General features: G+C 53.2%; 1 protein-coding gene across 1 annotated transcript in view; it reads left to right on the top strand.

Annotated features, from left to right (window-relative positions):
• Positions 1-27,662, top strand: part of NFASC (neurofascin) — a 188,944-nt gene that overhangs the window by 131,777 nt on the left and 29,505 nt on the right. The window contains exons 9-23 of the mRNA XM_068538469.1: positions 9,719-9,830; positions 10,272-10,456; positions 11,758-11,889; positions 14,351-14,494; positions 15,155-15,266; positions 15,562-15,728; positions 16,222-16,369; positions 17,645-17,769; positions 18,640-18,684; positions 19,925-20,026; positions 20,316-20,513; positions 21,333-21,403; positions 22,745-22,967; positions 24,970-25,085; positions 26,709-26,913. Of these exons, the coding sequence (XP_068394570.1) occupies positions 9,719-9,830; positions 10,272-10,456; positions 11,758-11,889; positions 14,351-14,494; positions 15,155-15,266; positions 15,562-15,728; positions 16,222-16,369; positions 17,645-17,769; positions 18,640-18,684; positions 19,925-20,026; positions 20,316-20,513; positions 21,333-21,403; positions 22,745-22,967; positions 24,970-25,085; positions 26,709-26,913 (2,085 nt within the window). The remainder of the gene's footprint in view (positions 1-9,718; positions 9,831-10,271; positions 10,457-11,757; positions 11,890-14,350; positions 14,495-15,154; positions 15,267-15,561; positions 15,729-16,221; positions 16,370-17,644; positions 17,770-18,639; positions 18,685-19,924; positions 20,027-20,315; positions 20,514-21,332; positions 21,404-22,744; positions 22,968-24,969; positions 25,086-26,708; positions 26,914-27,662) is intronic.

Raw genomic sequence — 27,662 nt, forward strand, 5'->3', positions numbered from 1 at the left:
TTTATTCCCTGATTCTGTGTGGCTGGTACCAGAGTGAATCAGCATTTCCTGACCCATTTTAGCATTGGTGACCCTCCACCAGGAGAGAGAGAAGCCAGTCAGGTCGGAGAGACACTTTTTTGCCAGGCGCCAGCCGGCCTGGAGCTTTGGCTGCAAAGTCCTCAGCCTGCTCAGGACACTGAAAGTGGCTCTGTTGGTTTATACTATGGATTTGTAACTGGCCTTCTGTAGAAAAGCCCCCCCAAAGACCTTCGTCTGTTTGACACAGCTATGAGTGTTGTTTTCAATGCCATGGGCGGAGGCAGTCGTGGGGGAGGCCAGGCAGAGGGCCCCACCTGGGCGCTGGCAGTTTCCGCAGGTCGCAGGTCGAAGGAAAGAGGCTGAGCCCTGGCTCCCTGGAGCGCACCCAGGAAGTGGGTGGGAGGTTGACGACGCCTCCTGGGTGGGCGCAGGAGGCGGGGGTTGGCGGGGGGAGGTGCGGGTGAGCTCGCCCCTCGGTCAGGACACGTGGGCTGTTCTCTCCCCACCAGTCCCTGCCGGTGATGGGAACCCCTGGTGCTGAGAGTCAGCCCTGCGCCACACTCCGTCTCCACCGCAGCACGGAGGGGGACCCACAAGAAGCAGCGTCCCTCCTGTTCCCCTTCTCCTGTTGTGGGCATTTTCTTTCTTCCTTTCTCTTCATGTTCTTCCCTTTTCTTTTTCACTTCCTTCTTCACTGTTTCGCCTCCCTCTTTCTTTCTCTCTTCTTTTCCCCTCTCATCTTTCTCTCTTTGAACCCCGTCTCACCCTCCTCTAATTCTCCCCCTCCTGCCTGTACAGCTCCCCACACACTGCTCTGAGCTGCCTGTGCTCTGGTAGCCAACACGATGGCCAGCAACCCAGGGACAAGCCCCACTTGTTCCTGGCAGGGTCGCCCAGCTCCGATCCACTTGCTACCTGTTCCCTGGTTTTCTTATTCCGGACCCAGGCCCAGAGAGGACCCCTGCGAAGAAAGTTGGGTTGTCTGAGCTGTCGCCTCAGTGCAGGGGCGATCGCCTGCCAGCTGGCTGTGCTGGGGAGGACAGTGGGGTCTGCCCAGGACCTCAGAGGGGCCTCCGGAGCCAGGACAGAGCAAGCAGCCTTGGGCAGTGGGAGAGACAGGAAAATCAAGAGCAAGATGCTCCCTGGACAGCCTTCAGTGCCATCACCTTGAAATCTGCCTGCTGTTTGGGGACTGAGTCAGGTGACCATCTGCAGTCCTGAGCAGAGGCCCTCACTGTTACACGGGGTAGAAGCAGGGAGATAGAGGTGGGGAAGAGCCTTCCTCTGTAGAATTAAGCAGCTGGAGATTTCAACAACATTTACAAGTTGAACTTTCCAGAAATATCCTTTTCCCTACCAGAGGAGGTAAGGGATGTTTGTTTCTGCTTCATTTCTGGGTCCCCTACTCCACTGAAATCGCTTTCCCCCAAATGCTGAGAAACGCCCTGGGTGATGGGAACAGAACCCTGTCGGCTTCCTGGAGTTCTCCCAAGGGCAGCTTTGGCTGGGAGCAACTTCTGGGCATCCGAGCCAGCCCAGAATTGGGCACAGTTGCTTAAAATAACTCAGTTGTGCTCTCTCTGCTTTTCTGCCTGGAAAGGACACAAGCTTTTTCTTGTACCTTCAGAACCAGGTCTGGGGGTGGGAGACAAAACAGACAAGTTGGGACAGCTTCAAAGACTGTTCTCACCAGGGGTTTCTTTCACAGTCTGCCCATTGGGGAAGAAATACATCTCATCACAGCCCATTTTTTATTACCTGCACTAAATGAAGGAGAGAAAGGGATCTAATACCAAATACTGGGCAATATAAAATCATTTTAAAATTTTGTTTTGGGGTGCAGTCAAAGACGAACAGTGAAGTCGGAGTAACAAAGAGATGCCTGTCCCACTTTGTCCACACCACACAGGCACCGGGTGCCTCCTGGGGACAAGAGGCAGCCCTGGTGCGGGAGGAGGGCTGGCCCTGAGGCGGACGGTGGAGCGCTAACCCTGCTTCCTTCTAATGTCTGTCGTCTCAGGGACCTTCTTAGAGGAGTCAGACAGTCTCCCTAAATCTCTCAGAAGTGCTCCAGAATCCACAAACCAAGAGGTCAATCCTGAGCTTGGTCACTTCTGTTTCACCTGGTGGCACTGGGAGCATGAAGCAAGGGCCCTTTCACCTGGGTGTGCCCTGTCCTCCCCAGGAGGGGAACGTTGCCGCCCAAGGCCAGTTGCTGCCCCTCCTGCCCCTTTGCCACCCTGTCTCTTCTTTCCACTGCAGATCAGTTCCCACCTTTAGCTCCAGATAAACCCGAGCCAACTTCCCAAACACAGGCTAGGTCTTTTACAACTCGCTCCATTTTAAAGCATGGTTCTGAATAATGAAACTCCTTCTAGCAGGTGTTAAGCAAATTTGGGATGCAGCACAATGCGGGTCCCAGAAAAGAGCTTGCATTGCCTCCCTGGCATGAGTTGTAACAGGATTTGATCTGTCTTCAAATATGCAAATGTTCTGGCAGCACCTCTCCCCCCTCAGGCAGTTGGGCTCGGTCCAGGCTTCTCAGGGCCGTCTGCTTGGCTTCCAGTCGGCTGTTCCACTCCCCACCCCCTGTTGGTACTGTCAAAACTTGAACCCAGTAGCTGGAAGGGGACAGTGATAGGAGAATGAAAACCTACTTAAGGATGTTGGCATGATTGTGCCCTATTCCAGAATGTCTCTTTCACTGAGGATGAAATGCCCAAAGGTTTTAATTACCTAACATTGGAGCCCACTGATCTTGTTCCTTAAGGAATGGCTTCATCCCAAGCTAGTCTAGAGAGCTCTGAACCTCCATCTTAGTCAGCAGGCCTTTCCCTGTTCTAAGTGTAGAACTCACAGCTCACACTCTCTCCCCTGTCCCAGGCTGCCTTTCTAATGCTAAAATCTGAACCTCAGCCTGGCTGTCCCCGCCTCCCTGGACCACTCCTCACCTCCTCAGAAGGAGGCCTTTCTGCCAGCAGACACATCTTGGAGACCAGGGCGGTGCCCACCTGGACAGGTTGGGGAGTGTTTGTTGCTGGTCAGCACATGATTGCTGGGCACTGCCAAGGGTCCCTCTGTCCCACTCTGTTGATGATCTGTTTCTCTCTGTCTTCTCCCCTCATTTACCTCCCACCCCTTGCAAGTTAACTTCTGCTCAGGTAGGGTTTCGCTCTTGCCCCAGGGCTCACTAACACCCCTTTCTCTTCAGCGACCCCAGGAGCTGGCCTGATCCAGAGTCCTGGGAACTGAGGATTTTGGTGGGAAAGAGTTGTTGCAATTGCTACGGAATACCACTAATTCTTATCTCATTTGTTTGAAAATATAGTAGGACCAAGCGATTAAAGGTCAAGCCTAATTTCTTTATTAAAAAAGAAACATTATTGCCTTCTTTTGCAGGATTTAACCTTTTCTTCCCTTTCGGGGGCTGTTTTGTGTTGCTTGTTCTTCACCAAGCATATTTCCTTTCCAAATATGCTGTGTGTTTCCTTTGCAAAAGACCACTGGTGCTCCCTGGTTGTTTTGTGGCTTTGCATTTTTGTTGTTCTCTCCCGTTTATGCCTCCATGACCTCTCCGTGGTCCCTGTTTGCTCACCCTCTTTTGTTTATTGCAGACCACCCCTATAATGACTCGTCCTTAAGAAACCACCCTGACATGTACAGTGGTGAGTCGCCGTGGTAACCTTGGGAGTAACCTTGCCGGTCCTAACCCCAGTTTGCCTAACTTGACTGATACGATGCCATTAACTCATGCTGGGTGCCAAGTCTGACAGTTGGCCAGGTCAGGATACCAAGGCGCCACCTCCAGAGCGCTGCTCACGGGGAGGAAGGTGGCCAGTGTGGGAGGGGAGGTGCGATCTCTTCGAATGTGCCAGCCTCCAGTCTGAGTTCTGGACAAGTTGGTCAAGCCAGGGTAGGACTTCAAAAGAGCTTCTTGGAGGGTTCGGTAGAAACTTAGGAATCAGTGGTGGATGGATGGAGAATACCTGAGGATAGGGAGTTCCCACAGTCAGGAGGAAAGGGGAGGTCTCGTTTCTATCAGTGGTTTAAAGAACACAGAAAGCTTTGTAGTGTGTGCTTAGCTAGCTCTTAAGTGTCTGGATATGAATTGCCTGTGTTGGGCTCTAGCCTTAGTTACTGGGGGTACCATTTCACAGGTCCCATATCCCTTTAAAATCCATCTGGTCAATAGGAGGAAGAGTCTAGCTCTGAGTTCTCTTTCAAGGTAAGTATAAAAGAAGTTGGACCATCCACTGCAATCTATCACCTGGGTCTCTTCCCTCCTGTGAGAGTGCATGCAAATCCAATGCCCATCCACCCACACATTTGCAAGTCATGGAACAATTTCCATGAGGCATATTTCTAACTCATTACACAACTGGTTGCTCAAGCTGATTAGTAGAGTAATTGGCTGTTTCCACACCTGAGCTACCCCCAACCATGGCTCAAGAATGTCTTGTTTTCCTTGAGCAGCCAGAGGAATCATCATTTGCTGCCTCTGGAGAGGCAGCTGGCTCCCATCATCAGTTATGCCTCGGAAGCTGAGGCTGCAGGTCCCCAGGGGGGTCACTGTGGGCTCAAATAGATGGGAAGTGTCTGTATTGTGATGTGCTAATATAAACAATGATTGGTGTCTGGAGTGGGGGATGGGAAGAGGGAGTGAGAGCCAGCGAGAGTGGCAAAGGCTTTAACTTGGCACCGAGCAACCAGAGCCACACTGAGATCCTGCCAAAGAGATTTACTGCCCGAGGAAGCAGGGGACCTTTGTTGGATTCAGGGCATTGTTTGTTTTCAAAATAATGGGGCCAACCACCATTGTGTCAAGAGCCCCAGAGCATTGGTGTGGAATGTGCCTTTTTCTCAGTTGGACTCCGGGTAATCTGTTATGGAAGTATTCTTAAAGCTGGAGTCTATCAAAGCCAGAAGGTCTCTTAGAGGCCATCTGGTCCAAGCTCCTTGCTTTATATAAGATAAACCACTGAGGGGGACATGCATATAGAGTTGTTTTATCAATTATATAAGTTTAAGTGATTCCAGCCATTTAAACCAGTTTGTGACCAGTGGTAGATATTACTGTAAGTAAATAAGTAGGAGTTATAAGAATCATCCAGGGCTATGAAACCAAGCAAAACTCACAAGAGCTCAGAAGAAGATTGACCTCATCTCCTCAATCCAAGGTAGAGTGGGGCTGACCAAGTATGACCCCAGCTGGAAAGGATATAAAGTCAAAGTGAGGTACATGTTGAACAAAGGACAGCTAACTTGAATGCTTCTAGAAAGAAACAGAAAGTGAAAAGAAAGGAAAGAAGATAAGGTCCTTCCTGAGTTCAGGAAGCTGGACAGAGAGACACAGTATGATGAACAGTACCCAGTACACCTCTGAACTTGGCTTTGAAATATGCCCCTTTTGTAACAGTAGGGCCAGCCCATAGCTATGCTTTGTCCTAGTGATCTCTGTAGTGGTTTGGTATCCTCTGAACGTATGCCAGATGCCCCCTGACCTGCTAAGTAGCAGGGGGAAGCTGGTCTGAAAATTGTCACTTGCCACTTAGGATTCATCCAGGAAAGGAGAAAGGAAGATAAGGATGTGTGCTCTAAGGCAGACTGCCTTGAATTAAACTCAGCCTCCAGGACATACCATTGAGTGACCTTGGGCAAGTCATTCAGACCTTTAATCTCCTCATCTGCAAAATGGGTGTATTACCTGCCCCAAAGGATTGTTGTGAAGATTGAACAGGATAATGTGTTTATGTTCCTAGTGTGGTGTCAGACACAGCAATGATTAATAAATGTTACCATTATTGGTGTTAAAGGCTTAGTGTTGACTGTATCAAGTACAATTGTTCTTTGCTTCTAAAATTAAGAGGGATGTGGAGAACTTGAAGAGAAGCTTAGGGGAGAGTTGCAGGCACAATTATGGGAAGAAAGTACTACGGAGGGAGAAATTTTAGGGCAGACTAGAAAAACGAAAGCTTTTCAGATTCTCAGCTATGCTGAGAACTGGATAAGAAAAAAGCTCCAACTACAGCATGAGGGATTTGGGTTAGATTTATGGAAGAGATTTCCTGGCAGAAGGTATCAAATTTACTAGACAAAGAGTTTTTCTTGTCTTCTGGGGTTGTTTTGTCAGCCGTTTCTAGAGCCAGAGAGGTGGTGAGATGCCAGGGATCCAGGCCCATGAGTTCTCAGTTCTGAGAATCACAAGCAGCTAAAGGTAGGATCCAGCCGCCCCTAAAAGCTGTTTGTGGATTCCAGATACATCTGATTCATTGAACTCTCTTCTGCTAACACACAGTACTTGACAGAGGGGGAGCAACTCGGGTTTTCAGCAATTTTGACCCGTACTTTTGCAGGAGACAATTGAGGCATTTTTCATTGGCTCTTTAAAGCCAAGGTGGTTGAGGCAGACGCATCTCCTGACGTCCCCCTGCTGACCAGATTTCCCTGGAAACTGCTCTTGTACCACAGCTTGTGAGAGCAGGAGAGGATGGGCTGCCCTTGGCCTAGAGGTCAGATGGGCCTGCATGGGAAGCTCTTCCCGAATCCTCACAGACGTGAGCTTTAGCATCTGGATTCTGAGATGATCAGATATTAGGTCCAGCCCTGAAGATTTGGGAGAGTCAGTGAAGCGTCATCAAGCTGGAGAGGCTGGATCCCCACCTCTGAGAAGGTGGTGGGATCCTATGATGCCCTAAAAGACTCTGTCGTCTTCCACCATATAGAGTCTCATAGAATAATCAATCGCCTTTGTCTCCGACCCTCCTTCTGGGTCTACGTCTCCAGGGGAAGAAATGAGCTCCCAAAGCCACCAGCTGGATTACCCTTTGTAAATTTTCCTGCAAATCCCTTTCATGTAAGACCACGTTTTTTCACGATCTCCCCTTTGGGTCCAGCTTTCTCATCCCTTAATGATACCATGTGTCACCCTGCCTCCTCTTCAAGCTTTCCGTGGCTTGAACAATCCAGCTGAGACGTCTTTGGAGCCTCTTAATTTCCAGCCCAGCTTCTATTTTTCCAATTTGGGCCTGACTTTACTTAATAGCCATCGAGGAGAGATAGAATCTCAGCTGAGATGGTAAGAACAATATTTGAGGAAAACGTCATGGAAGAGTTTCACTAGAGCAGCTCATTAAGACAAAAATATCTTTCTCCTTTACCTCTTTTGCCCTTGAATTTTGGTATTCTTTGGTTTGAGTACGAAAAATCTTCCCAAAGCTGACTGTCAGAAGCAGGAACAAGTAGGCTATCCATCTTTAATAAAGAGAGAGGCAATATAGAATAGATGCTAGAACACAAGCTTTGACACCAGATGGTCCACAATCCAAAATATGACTGGCTTGTGACCTTGGCAAGTCTGTTGACTCCACTGAGCCTCAGTTTCCTCTGTGGAAAATGGGAGTAATACCCTCCAAGTTTGCTGTGAGGATCGAACGTGATGATGGTGATGGAGATGGAGCCGAGCCCCAGCGCTTGGCCCATAGTAAACGGCCAAGTGGCGGCCCTGATTATTACCTCTGCCTTTAGGATGTTCTTCCCTGTAGTTTTGAACTTTGGCTCATTTCCCAGTAGCTTCTCCTCCTTTGGAACAACTCTGTGGCTGCTAGTCCACATCCTACAAATGAAGTATTGCTGTGACCGTTTTATAGTCACAGCTGCAGTGTGTCAAGGCAGCCACAGCAGGCCTCAGTGTTCATTTCCCCCTTTCCTGTACTTAATGCTTTGCTGGTCGTGTGTACTTGCAGGGCTGCACACTATGGTGTGAATTAAATGTCCACAGGGTCACAAATTGGTTTCTGCAGGTTTTGTTCCCACGTGGAGGGAGTATGCCGACTGAGCTTCCACGTAACCCCACGGTTCCCAGCTCTCCCAGATTCACCAAACCGGCACCAGAGCCTCCTGCTACCAAATCGTCTCCTCATGGTGCCCCTGACCTTGTGTTGTCTGACCGTTTGGGTGATTCCGGGATGATGGGTGGGAGGAAGCTGCTGCTTTGGTATCAGGCTTCTTCGGTACTGAGAGCTGGATGCTGTAAGAGTTATAGACGGTAACCAATTAACCACATAATGGATTAACCCCTTCAGTAGCCACTGTTGTATATGTGTGTGCTGGTGGGACAGATGAGCATATCTACAGAGAGAGAGATAACACGGGGTAAATTGTTGCCTTCTTTTTTATTCTCTTCTCCTCTTGAATTTATTCATCCCACAAACACTTACTGAACACTCGATATGTGCCATATATTGTGCCAGTAGCCTAACTACCTCCACATGTTTCATCAGTTCTTCCCCTCGACAAAAGGATAAAATAGATGCCAACTCTACGAAACCCACTCCCTTGATGGCTGATGGAGAGAAGCTGGGCGCCCCTAGGACAGGAGCCCCGCTGTTCCAGCCAGCCATTAGCTAGCTCAATAAGTCCAGCAATGTCACAGACACAGAGTTCCCCCTGCCACTCTGTCCTCATTCTGCCAGTGCCCAGTAACAATGCCTGACTCCTGCCGGGAAGAATGCCTTGCTCTCCCTCCAGGCATGTCTGAGGGCTCCCAGCTCCTGGCAGCCCTGCCTCCCCTCCAGCTCTCACCTCTCCAGCTGAGTTGAAGACCCATGAAACCCATGGGTAGGCCCAGCTTATATTTATATTTTTAACTCTTCTTGTTTGCAGTCATACACCTTTTGAGCAGGGGTGACTGCTCCAGTTTCCCTTTGCTTTGTGGTTCCTGGTTGCAAAATCCTTGTTCTTCTCCGTCCCATCTTATCCGCTTCCATAGAACTGTGCTCTGAGGGAGAGGTGAGGCTGAGGTAAGGTGGGGTCTACTGCGCTGGAGTGTCCCCAGACTTGCATGACCCCTTCCACAGGGAAACAGCCACCCTGACAGCGTCGCTCTCTGTGAGCCATCTGGCTTCCAAAAGCTGTGTGCATGTCATTGATGCCAGACCCCGTGGCTGCTCCAGCCTAGTTGAATTGCAGATCGCCTCCGCCATCTTGGCTGCCCCTTGCCTCTCACCCCTCCCCCAGCCTCTCACCTCCAATTAACACCCTCCTCCCCTGCCCCCTTCCAGAGTCATTAGTGAAGAAGCAGAATGGTCTTGGCCCCAAAGTGATTTCCTGTCATCTCTGTTCATTAACTCTCTCCATGTCTTTGCTAAACCATTAATAATACTCCCTGCATCTCTGACTGTTCATCTGAGTCTCTGTGGCTTCATCCCAGCTCCTTGTCTCCAGGGCCCCAAAGAGAAGGTTATCCTGTGGCCCCAAGATGTTCCTTCTCTTTCTTCCACTGCTGCTGAGATGGCCTCCCTGGGGGCCACCGTGCTGGCCTCTGGATCCCAACACGAGATGCTCGGGGAGTAGACTACTCGCTGCTCAGGCAACTCCTCCCCCGTTCCAGGGCCAGAGAGGCTTACTGAACTGGGAGGGAAGCTGGGCTCCTCTTGGCAGGTCCTGTCAGAACGTAGAGCTGCTCACACACATGTGCTGGTGGGGCCGAGGAGCCCCGCGCTTCCTAACACACCTCTCTTAATGATGTCCCGGCCCTTGGGGTGGTCTCAGCGGGGAGGGTCTGGGGCTTGGTGCCTCTGAGGGTAAGGGGGTAAGCAGGAGGGCATGATAACCTTTCTCTCTAGCCCGACAGCTCTGGCCTAGCTGGGTCAGCCCTCTGGGCAATAAGCTCACGAGAGCTTGTTCCATCCTGTTTCAGCCCGAGGAGTTGCAGAAAGAACACCCAGCTTCATGTATCCCCAGGGCACCGCGAGCAGTCAGATGGTGCTGCGTGGCATGGACCTCCTGCTGGAGTGCATCGCCTCCGGGGTGTACGTACAGTTTGCACCCCGACTTCTGGCCACCCTCCAGGAGGCTGGGCTGGGGGTTTGTGCATGCTCTGTTCTTGCCACGTTTTGGGGCGGGGTGGGGCAGTGTGGTGGTGCAAAAAGAGAGGCGAACAGCTCCTAGTGAGGACGATGCAAATCATAGTCATCTCCATCCCACTGGCCGCCTCTCTTTTTTAGATAATGAGGAAAGGAGGTGACTAGGCTTCCTGTATGTGTGTTAGACCCTCTTGTGACCTTAGATAAGTCCCTCAGGCGCCCTGTGGCTGAGCATCCCCTCTGCATAGGCGGCATCAGCTCTCAGAGGACATGCATCCTCCTGGGCCTGAGTACACTTTAAGGACACCTGGGTGTCCCGGGCTCCATACAATAATAGCAGAGCCACATTTAGTGATAAGTCCCTGTTTCTCGCCTGGTCCCTCTTAGCCCAACACCAGACATCGCATGGTACAAGAAAGGTGGGGACCTCCCATCTGACAAGGCCAAGTTTGAGAACTTTAACAAGGCCCTGCGTATCACCAACGTGTCCGAGGAAGACTCTGGGGAGTATTTCTGCCTGGCCTCCAACAAGATGGGCAGCATCCGGCACACGATCTCGGTGAGAGTAAAGGGTACGTTGTGTGTATTTCTCATTACGATGATTTTGCCAGCCCTACACTCCATGGCCACCCTTCCCTCTCAGCGTGGTTGGGGGGCAGGGTGAGTGGGGAAAACGTCCAACACGCTGATCAGTGGCAATAGTGTCCTGCAGGAATGGTGTCACCCCCAGGTGTGTGTGTGTGTGTGTGTAAAAGGGCAGGGGGAAAGAGGGAGGTGTTAAGGGAGGAAATCCGCCCTGACCATTGCCCAACTCCTCTTTGTGCCTGGGGCTCCCTCAGCAGGCGCACTTTCTCCTGTGGCCTATTTGGATCACTCAGAACCTTTCTGTCTTTCGTTTCTCAGTCCTGTTCAGGGTGTGTTGTCTTAGGCCTGTGCTGTCTGTGTACTTGTGTGTGGTTCTCTTTTAAAAATGGGGAGTCATCATGGCCCAAGTTATTTTTCAAAAAATGCTTCCCTCCCCCCAAAGCATAGATGGGCCACCTGAGCTGTTGCAGGCAATAGAGCACGTGCCTTTGTGGGTCCCAGCCACGGGTGGCAGGGGGGTGCACTAGTCGCTTCTCAGTCTGAATGGTGGGCTGAATGGATGATTGGGGTGATGAGGTCTGAAACCACAGCGCAAGAACTTTCCTAGTACATGCTCAGGTTGACCTGTGACCTTGGTTTCAGCACCACACTCGAACCAGGGGCTCTTAACCTTTATTGGGGTTTCAAGATCTTTGGGACTCTGATCCAAAGGACCCTCTTCTCAAAAAAATCCATATCCACATATTCACAAAAATTTCCAGAAAATTGGAAGGGGTGGCCAGCTAAGAGCGTCTGCTCTAACCGAAGCTTAGTGTCTAAAAGAATGAATATCAGGCCTTTCCTAAATGGTCTGATCCTGCAGCAACAACGGCAGGAATCCAGAGGGCCAACCCCTGCTACTTTACCACCCTCCCTGGCTCAAGCCCTTGGGTGCACACCACAAGCGCCTGGGGAACTCTCAACGCATTGGCCGCCCAGGCGTCCCCCGACAATTCTAACTTAGTAGGTCGAAGATGGGCCCTGGCACCCATGTTTGTTAACAGCTCTTCAGGGAGCCCCAGTTGAGAACTCTTGTTCTGTGAACTTGAAATAAATCAGTCAGCATCTGTAGTGCCAAGCTGACCAAAGGCAGCCTAGACTGTCACCCTATCAGGATGAGCCCTGGGCAGGTGGCGGGGGCCTGGGGCTAGCACTCGGGGGCTCCTGCCTTCCTAGAGGGGGCCCATTGGTTCCTTCTGGCTGCTCCTGTCATCTGACACCCCTGCCTATGCCTGTCCTTGTCTTCCAGCTGCTCCCTACTGGCTGGACGAACCCAAGAACCTTATCCTGGCTCCTGGCGAGGACGGGAGACTGGTGTGTCGAGCCAATGGGAACCCCAAGCCCACCGTCCAGTGGATGGTGAATGGGGAACCTTTGCAATGTGAGTAACGCACTGTTCTCCCGCCTGCCTCTGCTCTGTCTCCTGCCAGAGGATCCAGCTCCCCATCCCTGTGGGCCAGCCCTGTTGCAGCAGAAGTGAGGGAGTAGCCCATCTCTTTGGACATCTCAAGAGGCAGGAAACCTGCCTCATTTGTGTGTGAGAGAGAACAGAAGGCCTGTGGTTATGTTCCCATGTTTAGGGGATTTCTGCTCCCTGGGGTTTTTCATAAATTTCTGCTTTCTACCCTTTACAACTACAGAGCCCAGTTCAAGGGCTGGAGACCTCAGCCTGTATCTCCTGAGAGTATAGGCTCTGAGTGATGGCTGGGGCTCAGGAGGTAGAGGAGAGCTCGGTAACTCATTTCCATCCTTTACCCAAGTCCCTCTCTCTGCCGAGGGCAAAATAAGAGGCAGGGTTATGCGACAACATGAAAGATATGGTCAGAAATGAGGGAAAACTTCCCTATGAGAGCAGAGGTGCACAGTGCAGTTACTGAGTGCGCACAGACTTCAGGAAGATTTAATCCTACCCAGGTACCGGAGTGGGTGACTCCAGGGATCCTTCCAGCCAGAGGTCAACTTTTCACATCATATTCGCTCCAGTTGCATTTACTTTTTAAGTGTCCTGTCCTTACTTTCTCTAAGGGGTCAGAGGAAATGCAAACAATGTTATCAACCCGATGGGGCCAAAAATAGATGGCGAGACCTCAGAGCCTAACTCACAAGCAACAGCTGATAGAAACAGGTGGAGAGGCAGGGAGACAGGTAGAGGAGAATGCACCTTTCTAGACATTTATTGTGTGCCAGGCACTGTGCATTCCTCTTCTCTCTTTAACCTCAAACATTAAAGATGAGGAAGTGAGGTTCTGATGGTGCAGGGAATTGCCCGAGGTCACATGGCTAGTGAGTGGGGAAGCTGTGGGCTGCTGTGACAGTGCAATATGCCTACCCTGTCTAGTACTGAGCGTCTAGTTATCCCAGGAAATATCCTGCCTCTGGATACGAGTGACACACGGACACGGCCTACCCTCTGCCCTTCTCCCTGTCCTGGTAGCAGTTTGGGGACAAAGCAAACAAAGGCTTTAAACTTCACAGCACCATTAAATAAATGCAAAGTTCAGGACTTACAGCTGAGCCTTGGTCCAGGGAAAGGTCCCCCGTCACTCAAGGGAGTGACCGGGAGGAAAGCTGGTCCGTGGGAATTGCCGGGCAAGGAGACTTAAAGTTGCTGGCGTCGGCTTCCTTTGTGCTTTTTTGCTGAGTGGAGACTCCGGAAGGATGATAAGGATGCTGACCTCGGCTTTGTTCACCTGCTGATTCCCTAGTTCCGGGCTCAGACTTGCTATCTGTGGGGTGGAGCCCATGGGGCCAGACCCTGGGTTCTTCTCTACTGACTTCTGTGGTAGGTCTGAGTGATCCTGGATGAGTTCCTAGATCACGCAAACCGAGTCATCTGGCCCAGTCCCGAAATCTTACAGAGGAAAGGCACCTTCTGGTGGTGAAAGAGGAGAAAAGTAGGGATTCTTTACACTTCTAAAAAGCTTTTATTTGTACAGCTCATTATCTCATTATCATTCTCTTATCTTAACCTTCCTCAGAGTAGGGGAAAGATGGGAGTAATGCTTCCGCATTTGACAGATGAAGGAAGTGAGGCCCAGAGGAGTTATTGATTTGCCCCAGGTCTTAGAGTGATAACGGGGACAGGTGTGAGACCCCACGGCCACTCCCCAGCCTCTGCTCTCTGCATCCCCAGCCAGTGGTACCAGGAGAACTGCAGCAGGGATTGTCCTCTCAGTGTGCACTCTGTCTTGGGAAGATCAGGTAGCTTTGGCAAATACAGGGACTCATTCAGCTTTCATCAGGCATTGACTTCCGGATTTAACTTTGTGAATGTCTGCAGAGTGCTCTGCTCAGAGAAGGGGAAGGTGGTAGGTCCCATCTAGTTGGATATTGCTTTATCCTTTTCAAAACACATTTGAGTATATGTGCATTGAATTAAAATAATAACAACGATAATAATCAGTATGTGCTGAGCCTTCTGCTAATGACATGCAGAGAATCTCCGGTCATCCTCATAAGAGCCCCACAAGGTGATACGTTATCCCCATTCAGTTGACAAGGAGACTGAAGTGCAGAGCCATTGAATAGTGCTGGCAGGTAGTGTGGTTAGAATTCAAACCCCTCCTGCTTCCAAAGCTTACGCTGTCAACCGCAGCTGCCCAGCTGCTGTGTAGGTTTGATCGGGATTCCTATTCCCATTGGATGGATTGAGAAATAAACTCCAGTGGGCTCAGTGATGGACCCAGGCCACACAGCTAGGCAGTGGTGGGCCGGAAGCTGGGTCTGAGCTGGCCCAGTGCTACTGCCTCCACAGCACCCCAGTCCTACCAGGGAGTCCTGTCCCAAGTGCCCTTTGCCCTGCCCTCCCCCTTTCTCACAAGGAGTGTCTTTTCCGACTGTAGCGGCACCACCCAACCCAAACCGTGAGGTGGCCGGGGACACCATCATCTTCCGGGACACCCAGATCAGCAGCAGGGCCGTGTACCAGTGCAACACCTCCAACGAGCACGGCTACCTGCTGGCCAACGCCTTCGTCAGCGTGCTGGGTGAGTGCACCCCTCCCTCCGCTCGCCTGCCTGGACCTTGCTCACCTCATGGACACACTTTCTCCTCCAGTGATTGGCCAGGCTGGTGGGGTATGAGGGCAGCAGGATGGGAGAAGCACAGAGACCCAGAATGACATTTGCGGGGAGGATGGAGGACTTAAAATCCATAGAGCTGGGTGTGCAGACAGAGTTCATTCCATGCGCTAAGTCAGTCTCAGTCCCCTTCCTCCCCTGATGAGAGGAGGGACCGTCTCGTCTCCTTGGTGTGTCCATGTTGACTCTCCCTGGGTTCTCCATGGTCTCGGTGGGAAATAGTCCTGAATATGTTTGTGACATTCCCAGAGCAGGGAGAGGGCAGTGGGCAGGTGCAGCTAGGAGAAGCCTTGGGGCTGTGGAGGGGCAGGGATAGAAGCTGCTGGAAAATTGGGGGGAACCCTTTGCAAAAGCTGGACTGGATGTAGGGTAGGTGAAGGACAAATGGATAAGCTTCCTCCTTCCTCACCTAACCCTCAGAGGCTTCTTAAAGGAGGGAGGTTGATGGGGGAAGGTACACTGGTGCTGAGAAAGCTGCTGTGAGGAGAAGGAACAGAGAGATAAGACTGGTCCACAAAGAGGAAGAGGAAGACTCCCCACCTAAGGTCAGTTCGCTGGGAATTGCAGACGTGCCGCCTCGGATGCTGTCACCCCGGAACCAGCTCATCAGGGTGATCCTGTACAACCGGACGCGGCTGGACTGCCCGTTCTTTGGGTCTCCCATCCCCACACTCCGATGGTAAGTTCCAGGAGACCAGGCCTCCCCCACAGGGTCATCTGTCTCGCCTTTCTCATTCCATCTGGCCCATGAGAGGTATTCAGCAAGTCCTGGGAGCCTTAAAGGGTTGAAGCTGGGAGGAGTTGGCAGATCATCTGGGTCAACCCTCTTATTGTGCAAAGAAAGAAACCAAGGCCCAGAGACTTGCCAAGGCCACCCAGTGGTCAGAGGCAAGACCCACAAGGCTCGGGGCTCCTCCCGCTCCCCGGGCTGGTCCTTTCTCAGTATGCTGTGTGTCCTGCTGCTCTGTTGTGAGGTTTAAGAATGGGCAAGGAAGCAACCTGGATGGTGGCAACTACCATGTCTACGAGAACGGCAGTCTGGAAATCAAGATGATCCGCAAAGAGGACCAAGGCATCTACACCTGTGTTGCCACCAACATCCTGGGCAAAGCTGAGAACCAGGTCCGCCTGGAGGTCAAAGGTAAAGGAGAGAGTTGCTAGGTAGAGGGAGGGGTGGGGAGGGCAAGGAAGCCACCTCCTCAAAGTTATCCATGTGTGTCACTCACTTTGAAAATGTGCCACACCTAATGTTTAATACCTAGTGGGACCTCCCTCCAGGTCTGTGTGTCCTCTCCATGGAAGTTTCGTGGCCAGGGCCTCTGGCTGGCCTGGTGTTGTGAGCACTGAGTCATTACCAGCCTGGTCCAAATAGACTTAGGCAGGGACGCCTGCCCACACCAGCTCCCCACTACCACCCCAGAAAATACGTCCTGTGTTCCTGAGCCAGAGAGAAAGGATTTGGGGATTGGCTACTGTTTGGGATGCCCCCATACCAGGCGTCCCCTACCATTCATGTAACCGAATCCTATTTCTGCCACTTCCGTGGTCCATCTAACCTGGAGGTCATGCATGTCACACTGTGTGGCCACACGGGCATGGGGTGGCAGAGACGAGCTCCGGGGGCTTCCCCACAGACCCCACCAGGATCTACCGGATGCCTGAGGACCAGGTCGCCAAAAGGGGCACCACGGTGCAGCTGGAGTGTCGCGTGAAGCACGACCCCTCCCTGAAGCTCACAGTCTCCTGGCTGAAGGACGACGAGCCCCTCTACATCGGGAACAGGTTTCTGCTTCTCCCTCCTCTCTTCCTGCTGCTCCTTTGGGGCGGTTTCTTTTCCCTTGCTCTTGGGGATGCATTGAAGAACACAGGGAACCTGTGTCATGTGTGTCACTGGGGAACCGCTGAGGAGGGCGTGACAGCCTCAGCGACTCCCTCCGCATCAGGCAAGACCCCCCCCTCCCACTGCAGCTTCCCCCTCTCCCCCGTCAGGGCTCTGCTTCTCTCTCCTCCTCCTCCCTCCCTCTTCTCCTCTCCTTCCCACTCCTTTCTGTCTTCACTTCTCTCCCTCTCTTCCCTCACTTCTTCTCCTGTCCTCCTCCCTTTATTTTGTCCTTTCCCTTCCTCCTTTTCACAGCCAGGACTCCCTCCCCATCCTCTCAGCCCTGCCTGCAGTGCTCCTGTTCTCCAGCAGAGGGCAAGGTTGGCCGAGCAGACTCTCACCCTTGTGGTTAATGGGGTTCTCCGCCCTTAATGCACCTGGGACCGTTTACCAGGCCCATGCCTGCCCCATCCATCCCTCATCCCAGATTCGGATTTAATTGGAGTTGAGGGAGGGCCCAGGCATAGATAGTGTATAAAAGTCCCCCCAGGTGTTTGTAATGTGCATCTAGGGTTAAGAACGGCTGATCCGAGCCTCCCTTCAGGACTCACCCTCGTCCGTCTTGGGGAAGGTTGAGCATCGGTACCAGCTGTTTCCAGTGATGATCTGGTTTTCTGCAGGGGCGTAGCCTGCGGGTGGGTGCAGGCATTATGGCCCTCAGCAAGGCTCACAGTCTGCCCTCCTCCCTCTATGGGAGACAGTGCAGAGGAGCCCGGGGCACCTGGGCTGAGCCTGGGCATCAGTCTGGGCTGAAGACGGAGCTGGAAGTACGAGAAGACCTGCCTTTTGGGGGTGGGCCTAAGTGTGCCCTAATTCGGGAGGGGAGCACAGCACAGGAAAGGCACAGAGAGCAGACCCAGTGTGGGAACTGAGGACAGTGAATACGGGTCAGGGCCACTTTGGCTCCACCTACTTTCCTGTCCCCTCCAGCAAGCACCGTAAGTGCTCAAGGTGACATGAAGACCCTGCCTCTCTCGAAGCACTGAGGTGGAGCCTCACGTCCCCTAGGAGGGGCTGCGGCTGCCCAGCCCAGACTACAACGCCGCCTCCTGCCTTCTGACCCACCATCCCCACTTCAGGGAGAAAGCAGCCGGGCAGTGCCCAGCACTCCTGCTGCCTGCCCCCTTCACTGGCACCCTACTCGCCTTCCTCCCAACCCCTGCCCGGTACCTTTGCAGGATGAAGAAGGAAGAGGACTCCCTGACCATCTTTGGTGTGGCCGAGCGGGACCAGGGTAGCTACACGTGCGTTGCCAGCACCGAGCTGGACCAAGACCTGGCCAAGGCCTACCTGACCGTGCTAGGTAACTGCCGCTGCCCACACTGGTGCTGATCCCCACCCCTTACTTCCCGAAGCCAGAGAAGCGGAGGACGGTTCCAAGGGCAGAGCCTGTGGTCAGCGAGCCAGCCAGGCCTGGTGATCCTCCTGCCTTCCGGTTTAAGGGTTAGGAAGCTACTCCTTTCAGAACAAGCTGTGCTGGATGCCTTACCTCCTGAATGGAATCATTAACTTGCCCGAATCCTCACCTGAAGGGTGCCTGAAGGAGAGAGGGAATGGACAGGGGGTTCTCATTGTGATCATTTTTACCAACTTTACAGCTAACTCTAAAGCACTAAGTCAATTAAAACGATCCATCCTTGAAGCAAGACTGAACTTTGTGTTCGTCCTTCCAACACCCTCTGCTAGCCTTCCTCTCTGCACCCCTTTCCTGATGGGATTTCACAGGGTGCTGTGCATTTCGGATGATCCTGTCTTGTCCTGCCCTCGTGTCCAGGCCAGACTGTAAATACTAAGCCATCCCAGACCTGGGGACGTAGCCTCTCCCGTCCGGGGAAGCAAATCCCCTCCTCATCTCTTCTGTCTCCGGGCCCCCTATTGCCATAACTCTCAGTGCACTCCTGTCCCTCGGCAGTGTCCCTGCATGGTCACAGGGAACAGTGGGCCCAGGCACAGTCGTAGCATTGGGACAGGAAGGACCCAGGGTGTCTACCCCCAGCTGTGGAGGGAGCACAGGAAGGCCTTTGTGAGGGTGGGGCACTCTCCATGGAAGTGGGGGAGAGGTGAAGCTGTGCAGGGACAGGTGTTCAAGCCTTGGCTGCCTATTCCCACCCTTCAAGAACACCTTTATCCCCAGATAACCTGCTAACCTGGATAACCCATCTTACCTTTGCAGCTGATCAGGCCACTCCAACTAACCGTTTGGCTGCCCTGCCCAAAGGTAATTCATACTAATCCCGGGACCGTCGCCAAGCACTCGAGGTGTCTGGGAGGGAGGAGTGTAGGAGGGGGAAGGCACTGCCGGACAGGAGTGCTGTGTACCGGCAAGGGGCGGCCTGCCCCGCTCCCTGCCAAATCTGACTCCTCTCAAGAGGCCCACGTCACCTACCTTAGCCCATCACAGCCCGACTCCCGGCTTCCTGCTCCTCTCACAGACTGAGCTCCGAAGTCCGGCTGTCACTCCCCACGTCCCCAGTCCCTTACCTCTGGCCATGCCCACCACTCCCTTGGGGTGGCCTGTTCTCTTCCCCCAGCTTAGCCTCTGAAGTGTATTCAGTCAGAAAACCCACTTGCTTTGAGTTATCTGTAGGCCCATCTTTTCTGCAGCCTTTCACATCTACTATACACCCATTTCCAATCTGCACACATTCGTGTGCAACACACATAAATGTGGGCTCCAGTGACTCACCTTCCAGATCCTTCCAGTAACCAGCCAAAATGTGGAAATAGCTGGTTCAAGGAGCCAGGATGGGAGAAAAAAATCACGCCTACCCTCACCAGTCAGTGGCCAGATGGCTTTATCCCCAGGCCAGGAGGGCACTTACACACACTTAGGAAATCCAGTGAGACTGGAACCCCAAAAAGGTGCTGCCCCCACCCTTGTTAGGGCCGCTGTCCTGCTGTCCATCACTGAAACTTCTAGACTGAGTCCCTGTCTCCTCCCTGGCCTGGTCCTCTGTCTTTGTCCCCCCTATTCCCTTAACTGGTCTGCCCTGCCCAGCTCTCCAAACACCCCCCCGGCTCCTGCCCCCTCAGAGCCTCGGCACACAGAGTAGAAGATAATTATGAGAAAATGAGACAAAATCCCAGACTTCTTCAGTTTTCCTAAAGGTTGTGAACATGGGTCTAATGCAAAGGGCAGCATTTCCCAAATGCTTGCACTCCGAGAACATCCACAGCAATGGGGTGGGTTGGCACCAGCTCTCCCTGTGCCCTGCATTCCTTGATATTTTGGGCGGGGCTGGAATTTGGGGTTGTCTCTTTGTTCTTCCTTGAACCCTGAGGGAAGGGGGCGGTCCCTGTGCTGACCCTCCGGCACAGGCTGGGGTTGGTTCTTGCGGTGGTGACCTCAGCCCGTCAGAGTCCTGTCCGTGGGACAGTGTTCAGGGCTGAGGCCAGCACAGGGACGGGCCGGCTCTAACTCGGGAGGCCTGCGTGGTGTCTTCTCCCTTTGCTGCCAGGACGGCCAGAGCGACCCCGGGACCTGGAGCTCACTGACCTGGCCGAGAGGAGCGTGAGACTGACCTGGATCCCGGGGGACGATAACAACAGCCCCATCACAGGTCAGCCGGGGCCCTGCGCTGCTGTCCAGAAAAGAGGGCCGGCAGCCCGGAAGCCAGAGGCCTGGCCCTGGTTTCTGGTCCCACTTCGGCCTCACTTGACGTGTGCCCTGGCCTGTTGACAGAACGCTTGGAGACCCTGGTTTCCCTTTCTGGGTCTTGGGAAGAGTACCTGTGCCTTTGTCTACCCAAGGGAGATTATAAAGACTAATGGAAACCATGAAGGAGCGCTCTTGAGAAAGAACTCACTAACTCAGCTCCCCAAACAGCCCTGTCTTCCTTGCCCCCTCAGACTACGTTGTCCAGTTTGAAGAGGACCAGTTCCAGCCAGGGGTCTGGCATGACCATTCCAAGTTCCCAGGCAGTGTCAACTCAGCCGTCCTCCAGCTGTCCCCCTATGTCAACTACCAGTTCCGGGTCATTGCCATCAATGAGGTGGGCAGCAGCCATCCCAGCCTCCCGTCCGAGCGCTACCGAACCAGTGGAGCACGTGAGTGCTTGAGGGCTAACAGGAGGTGCTGAAGCCAGGTACCCCAAGTTCAAACTGAGTTCCCCCGGTCCCCAGCCACATGAATTTGGGCAAGTTACTTAACCTCTCCAAGACTCAGCTTCCTCATCTGTGAAACAGAGAATAATAACACCATCTCCGTCATGGGGCTGTTGTGAGGATTACATTTGAAAATGGGATTCGGGTACTTACCGTGATGTGCATATAGGAAGCACACAATAAAAGTTAACTGTCATTTTTATTACTACTAATATTATGAATAATTCTTGATGCTCTGCTTTAAAGGGAAGAGCTATGGCAAAGATTTGCAGTGGAAATATATAATCTGGGGTTGCACCAGGTTTCTTAACACACTTGGGTAATGAAGTGTTTAGATTTCTAAAATCATGCTGGCTCATTGAGGGTGGAGATGCCCCCAAAAAATGTTGAATGCCAGGGTAAACCAGTCTGGTATTAAACATACTTAGTGGATAATCCACAAAGGGGATAATCCACATTGAGTTGGCTGTACTGGTCATCTAAAGTGTGGAAAGCCTTATGATAAATGCTGTCTTGTAAGGGATTAAAATTCAAAAGAAATTATCGCTGCTTTGGGGGGTTTAAATCTTAGCTAGGAAGGCACATCATCCATATGAGAAAGTGGCAGAGCGAGTTCAGTTGCTTATGGGACAGAGTGTGTTGAGAGATGCTGAGAAAAGACAGAGCGTAGAAGGGACCAGGCAGGCTGAGGGAGAGGGGTTGCTTACTGTGCCCCGGTGATGAACAGACTGGACTTGAACTTTGCATCCATTTGGATTCCAGCCCCTGAGTCCAACCCCTCTGATGTGAAGGGAGAGGGGACCAGAAAGAACAACATGGAGATCACATGGACGGTAAGAGCCCCTCGCAGCCCATCCATGATGCGCTTGCTTGCCTCGCAGCCTGGGAGCCCTCACCCTTTACACCCCTGTGACTCCAAGGCCGCAGGGTGGCTCAGACTACCTGGCTGGTGCGGGGGCTACTCTTCTCTGCATTGAGCATCCAGAAACCAAACAGCAGAATGCCTAAGAGCAGCATTTAAGACAGGAGACAGGAGCAGAGATGACCAAGGAACAGAGACTGTCAGTCTGGCAAAATCAGAGAGAGTCCTGCAGGATCAATGGGCTTCCTCAGAAGAGGGAGAAATTTAGATTAGTCTGTAGGAAAGATTTAGCCCAAACACCAGTACCTCACTTTGGTGTGTTCTGGGAGCCTGTCACTGGAGATTGCTGGGAGTGGGGAGAGACCAGCCTCTGAGTGGTCCTCCAGTGCCAGCCATCTGTAAGTCCAGGATGGACAAGGTGACTCAAAAGATGTCCTCCGGGCCAGGATTGAAAAAGCTCATCTTCATCTCAGCTCACTGACCACATTTTCCAAACCAAAACTGGGATATGTGGCCTCAAAATGACTTTTTTCCAAACCCCTGCCAAGTCTAAGAGATGCAAATTCACCCACTGAAATATTAACATTTTTGTGCTGTTGCCGTGAGTAATGGAAACAGGGAGATACAGAGTTTGGAATCACGACCATCCCCATCCTCAGAGAGCCTGATTTCACAGCAGCCTTGGCAACTGGGCTGAGCCCAGACTTAAGACACCGGGGCTCATCTTGCACGACCTTGCCAGGGTCGGTTCTTGGTCTATGGCTCTGTATTCCAGGCTCCCGGGGGACTGCTTCCCGGACCAGGCCCTTAGGGAACAAAAACAGAGTTTTGCTCACTCCCAGCTCCGGCCTTTTGGGAAGGACAGGGCAGACATGCAAGGATTAAGTAGGACTGAAATCTGGAATTTTGAGTTCATTGGCAGCAGGCATGCTGTGGCTGAACCAAACCCACCCCTTTCTGACTTTGGAGACATTATATCACTGTCCATATTTTGTTTTCTGGTTGCTCCATCACAGGAAAGAGTCCTGTCGACAATAAAGCTTTCGCTCCCTGTGCACCTGCCAAGGGGGCTGGCTGCGGAATCAGAGGGACTAGGGCTTGGGTGGAAAATCTGCACGCTGCTGGCTTCACAGGACTCCAGGCTCCAGGGGGACTCAGAGTGGGGGCCATGGTCTCCCCAGCTCTGCCAGGGGGCTGGCCGCTGTTGGGCAGGTTGGGGCAGGGTGCCTGGCACAGAAAGAGTGCGAGCCTTGGGTGACCTGGGCTCCTTGCCTGCACCCTCTCCACTCCTGCCATCTCTCTCCCTGCTCAGCCGATGAACGCCACCTCCGCCTTTGGCCCCAACCTGCGCTACATCGTCAAGTGGCGGCGGAGAGAGACCCGAGAGACCTGGAACAACGTCACTGTGTGGGGCTCCCGCTATGTGGTGGGGCAGACCCCCGTCTACGTGCCCTATGAGATCCGAGTCCAGGCAGAAAATGACTTTGGGAAGGGCCCTGAACCAGGCACTGTCATCGGTTACTCCGGAGAAGATTGTGAGTACCCTCCCCTGTCCCCACCCAGGACCCTGACGGCTGGGCTGCACAGGCCACCCTCACAGACCAGGAATCTCAGAGCGGGTCGGGGGTCTTCCGAGAACATCCTGGGAGGACAGCCAGTTCCCAGGGAAGAGAAATCCCCTACAGTGACCTAGAGCAGACAGGCCCCAGGTAATGCCGGGAGCGGAGATGGTATCATCTGAACGCTAGTTAGTATTCTTGAACGTCGTCACCTAGTCCAATACTCTCACTTTATCAACATGAAAACTGAGGCCCTGCAAGGGAAACCCCTGCCAATATTGCACAATAGCAAATGTCAGGCTTGAAAATAGAGCCCAGGCCTTCTGATCTACCTTACTGCCAGGGCCTGCTAGCACCACGGACCATCCGTCCCAACGGGCATAATTAGACGCCTCCACCGGAAGCAGGGCCACAGGCCAGACTCCTCCCTGGGCTCCCCAGGGGAATCCTTGAGGGAGCAAGGTCCACAGAGCCCCAGCCTGGAATGCTCCACACCAGGCACTGCAACATTCCCAGTGTTGCTCTTGGCCCTTGGAATTGAACATAAAAAGAGAAGTTCTTTGGAGGCTGTCACTGGGTAAATCAACACAATTCTGGGCATATATGTAGCAGTATGTGCCTGGCTCTCCAGATGGTGGTAGCCTCTCTGCCCCCAGCACATCAATCCTGTAGGCTTTTGAGCAAGGCAGGAGGGTCGGTGACGCCCCTCCTGGTCAGGGCAATCCGTGTCCTGGTGTGTTTGGGTCTGATCCAAGAAGGAATCATGTAGGTGGATGAGGTGACCAGAAGGAAGGGAGGAGGAGAGTCTTGGGGAGGAGCAGAGTCACAAGGGCCAATGCTGGGGTCAGGAGTGGGGCCAGTGGGGTTCATAACGGTGAGATGGGAGGAAGTGAGGGTTGGGCACTTCCCTGGAAGTGATTATGTATTGGACCCACTTGGGAGATAAATAGAGGGGATCAGCAGGCCCTCCGTCCATCCCACTCCTCATCTCCGTGGTGGCAGACACGTCCGGACAGAAGACGGTAGGGACTACTAGAGGGTAAGTATGGAAAAGGCAGCATCTAGCCATGGACTTCACGGACCACCTCACGGTTTCCATCGCATCTGTGTACCCCTGCGGCAGATGCTTTAGAGAGGATGGGGCACAACTGCTTTTGCAGCAGAGTAGAGAAAACGGGGGTGAGAACTAGTTATGGGGGAGGGAGTGGCCCTCCCTTTGCAAGCAGTCACAGGATCAGAATCTTTTCCTGAACTTGGTTAGGGTGTCTTTAGTCTGTAGGTAACGTTTCCTGCAGGGCCCTGGCAGGAAATAAATGCCACTCAAAGGGGGCTATTTCTAATGTGAGGACAGGGTTAGAGGGACAACAGCAAGGTACAGCAAACCAGCTGGAGGGCCAGCAACAGCAGGATGCTGTTACACCACTCTGGCCCTGAGGGGCTGGCGGCGGGCGAGTCACCATGGCCAGCGAGGGCTGCCCTTGTGTAGAAGAGTGCGGTGCTGTCATCCTGCCGCCCCGCAAAGAGGCAGCCAGGGGGATAGATACCATCTTCCCTCTCCTGCCCTGGGAGCTCCTGTTGGTACCTCCTGTTGGGCAGACCCATCTGGAAGCCTGAGAACAGGGGAGCCCCGCTGACACGGTCCAGAGAGGACAAGCCTCCCGGGACCCGAAGCAGGGTGGGGAAGGGTGGACAATGGGATGGGGGGGCAAACAGAGACTCTGTGTGATGGTTGCACATAATCGCCCTCTAAACGTGTAGGCAGAGCCCTCCACCTGTGCTGCCGCCCTTTTGTCCTGAGCCTCCCCACACTCTTCCAAGTCCAGGCTGGTGGAGGAGGCATGGCCCCTGCCCTCAGGGAGTACCCAGTGTCCAGAGTGGGCTGGAGGTGCAGGCCAGCAGAGAACAAGTCAGAGGGGACTCTGCAGTCGGGGGCCCAGCCCTGCCTGCATAACCAGCTCTCTGTCCCAACACATTGCAGATCCCAGGGCTGCACCCACTGATGTTAAAATCCGAGTCCTGAACAGCACAGCCATCAGCCTTCAGTGGAACCGCGTCTACCCCGACACGGTCCAGGGCCAGCTCAGAGAGTACCGAGTGAGGAAGCCAGCTCCGAGCCCTGTCTAACCACCCAGCTCGCTAACCAGGACGAGGGGGTAGCAGATGCGGGCCATAAGATATTTGGAAGGGGTCCCTCGGGATAGCTGTTGGATCCAGAGTTCGTTCAAGAAGATGATGTCTAGGGTTAGCTGTTCAAAAATATACCCAGAAAAAATATATATACACCCAGATGTATCCTGCACCGGGTATGCTGAGAGATTCTGCTCAGCAGAAAATCATGTGAAGGGTGTTGGGTTTGGGTTGACCATACATAGCACATTATGCTTGTAATACATGTGTGTGGACACACATGTATCTCCAGAAACAGTGTTGAGGCACCGCTGAGCTACACCCCTCCCCTCTCCTAATGGCCCCCCGCTGGGCTGCTTGCCTCACCCAGTCTGATTTCATGAAGCCCCAACTAACCGGAAGAGCCACTAGAAGGGTACAAACCCTTCCCTGTTGTCACAGCCAACTCCGATTATCAAGGCCCTTGGCTTCGCCTGGCCACCTCTTCCATCCCTGACGTCTCTCTCTTTGAAAGGGAAGGGAGAGAAAACCCAGGGTATGCAAGGCTCTCCCTGATGAGTAGCTCTTTTTAAAAGTTCCTGGGGAGGCTGTAGCCCCCAGGGTAACACAGGCTTAGGGGTCATCGAGAGTTGGCTGATGGACAGTTGGGGGCACACAGAGGGAGTCAGTCTCTTCTCAGGAAATGGATTTGGTAGGTAGGGGAAGGAAGGCAAGGTGATACATATGCTTAAATGAGCTCTTCCCCAACTTGCACCCTTAACCTACTTGCCTAGAGATTTTTCTGGCTAAAGCTCCCTTTGGGTCCCCCTCTTAAGTCTGGACTTCCTCCTTACCTTGCCCTTGGAGGCCCCGGGTGATGCTCGTGTGACAGCTGACCTGGGGCTTCTCCTCCGCTGCTCATCAGACCCCGTGTCTCAGACTCTCTCGACTGTACCTGTGACGCTACCGCCTTGCACAGGCCGTCCCATCCCATCCAAGCTCTTGCCACCCCACAGCCTGGTCTCCCATTGGCTTGGACATGTCACTATCCTAAAGGTCTTTAAACAATATTAAAAGGAACCATTTGACTTCAATGGATGAAACCAACCCTTTCTTATATTCAGACTTCCGGGGGTAACCTGCTGCTTTTCCACTCCTGCCCGCTGCCAATCTAAACCATACTAAATCTAACTCAAGGTGATGCGGTCCTTGAGCACAGAAAAGAGCTTTCCGTGCCTGGACCCTTGGCTCAAATTTGTTGTTCTGGCACGGACTCCCTGAGCAACCTATTCCCAGCTTGGAAAGAAGTCTCAAGATGGAGCCGCTCAGCTGTAAGTTTGGCTGACTTGCCTGTTCCCCAGAGAGGCGACATGGCTCAGAAAATGATTGAAACCAAAAACTCTTATTTTGTTTGACATCAATTCCCACTCACTAGTGGCTCATGAATGGGGACTGTCAGGACACCCCCAGCCCTCTGTGGGCCTGACGAGGTCACTGGGGATTTGGAGCCTGTGGCCAGCAAAGGGAACACCGGTCACCACGAGCACCGCCATTAACAACTAACCTGGCTCTGCCTGGCCGAACCCTTACCAGCCTGCCTGTGTCCTGAAGGCCTACTACTGGAGGGAAAGCAGCTTGCTGAAGAGCCTGTGGGTGTCTCAGAAGAGGCAGCAAGCCAGCTTCCCCGGCGACCGCCTCCGTGGCGTGGTGTCCCGCCTCTTCCCCTACAGTAACTACAGGCTGGAGATGGTTGTGGTCAATGGGCGAGGCGATGGGCCTCGCAGTGAGACCAAGGCGTTCACCACCCCGGAAGGAGGTAGGTCCGGCCGCAGCTCCCTGGGTAGGGCAGGATGAGGGTGGCGCGGCCAGGCGGCCCTGCGCGGCGCCAGCGTGGCTGGGCCTGGACCGCGCAAGTTGACCTCTGCCTGACCTCAAGGGGGGATGACCTGCGAGCTGAGCAGCTCCGGCCGTGCTCATAGAGCACTGTCACCGAGGCGGCCGCCCTGACAGGAGACTGTACGTCAAGACGAGACTGTGCTGGCTGCTGACATGATTCCAGACGGGATGTGCACACGGACTCCCGAGGGCACTGCGGGAGCCGGGGCTGCCTGCCTACCACCTCCTGAGGGAGCTCAGGCACCTTGACCCCAAGAGGCACCTGGTTGGTTTACCATACCCAAGGACCTTCACTCTTGTTACACCACTGTAGTCTAGAGACTGCCCTGCAGTGGGCGCCCCGGTCCTGGGAGGCAGACACGGGCCAAGGTCCCGGCGCATCTCCTGTTCCTGCCACTCCTCTTGAACCAGCCGGGCAGTGCCTTTGCCCTCTTCTGTTTCTCCTTTCTCCCTTCTTAACTATTATTTTCCCCATTCTTCTTCTCTTCCTCCTTTGTCCTCTCCTCTGTTCTCCCCTCTTGTCTCTGTATTCCTGTCTCCCCTCCTCGTCGGGTTTTCATTACCAGCCGCTCCCCATCGCTCGTGCTCTTGGCACCATCCACATGTTCCGTCATGGGTTTCTCTCTCTTCACCCCTGAACCCGGCATTCTCAGCCCAGAGGCCAGGGCC

Source organism: Eschrichtius robustus, chromosome 3 (genome assembly GCF_028021215.1).
Source record: "Eschrichtius robustus isolate mEscRob2 chromosome 3, mEscRob2.pri, whole genome shotgun sequence".
Lineage (NCBI taxonomy): Eukaryota > Metazoa > Chordata > Mammalia > Artiodactyla > Eschrichtiidae > Eschrichtius > Eschrichtius robustus.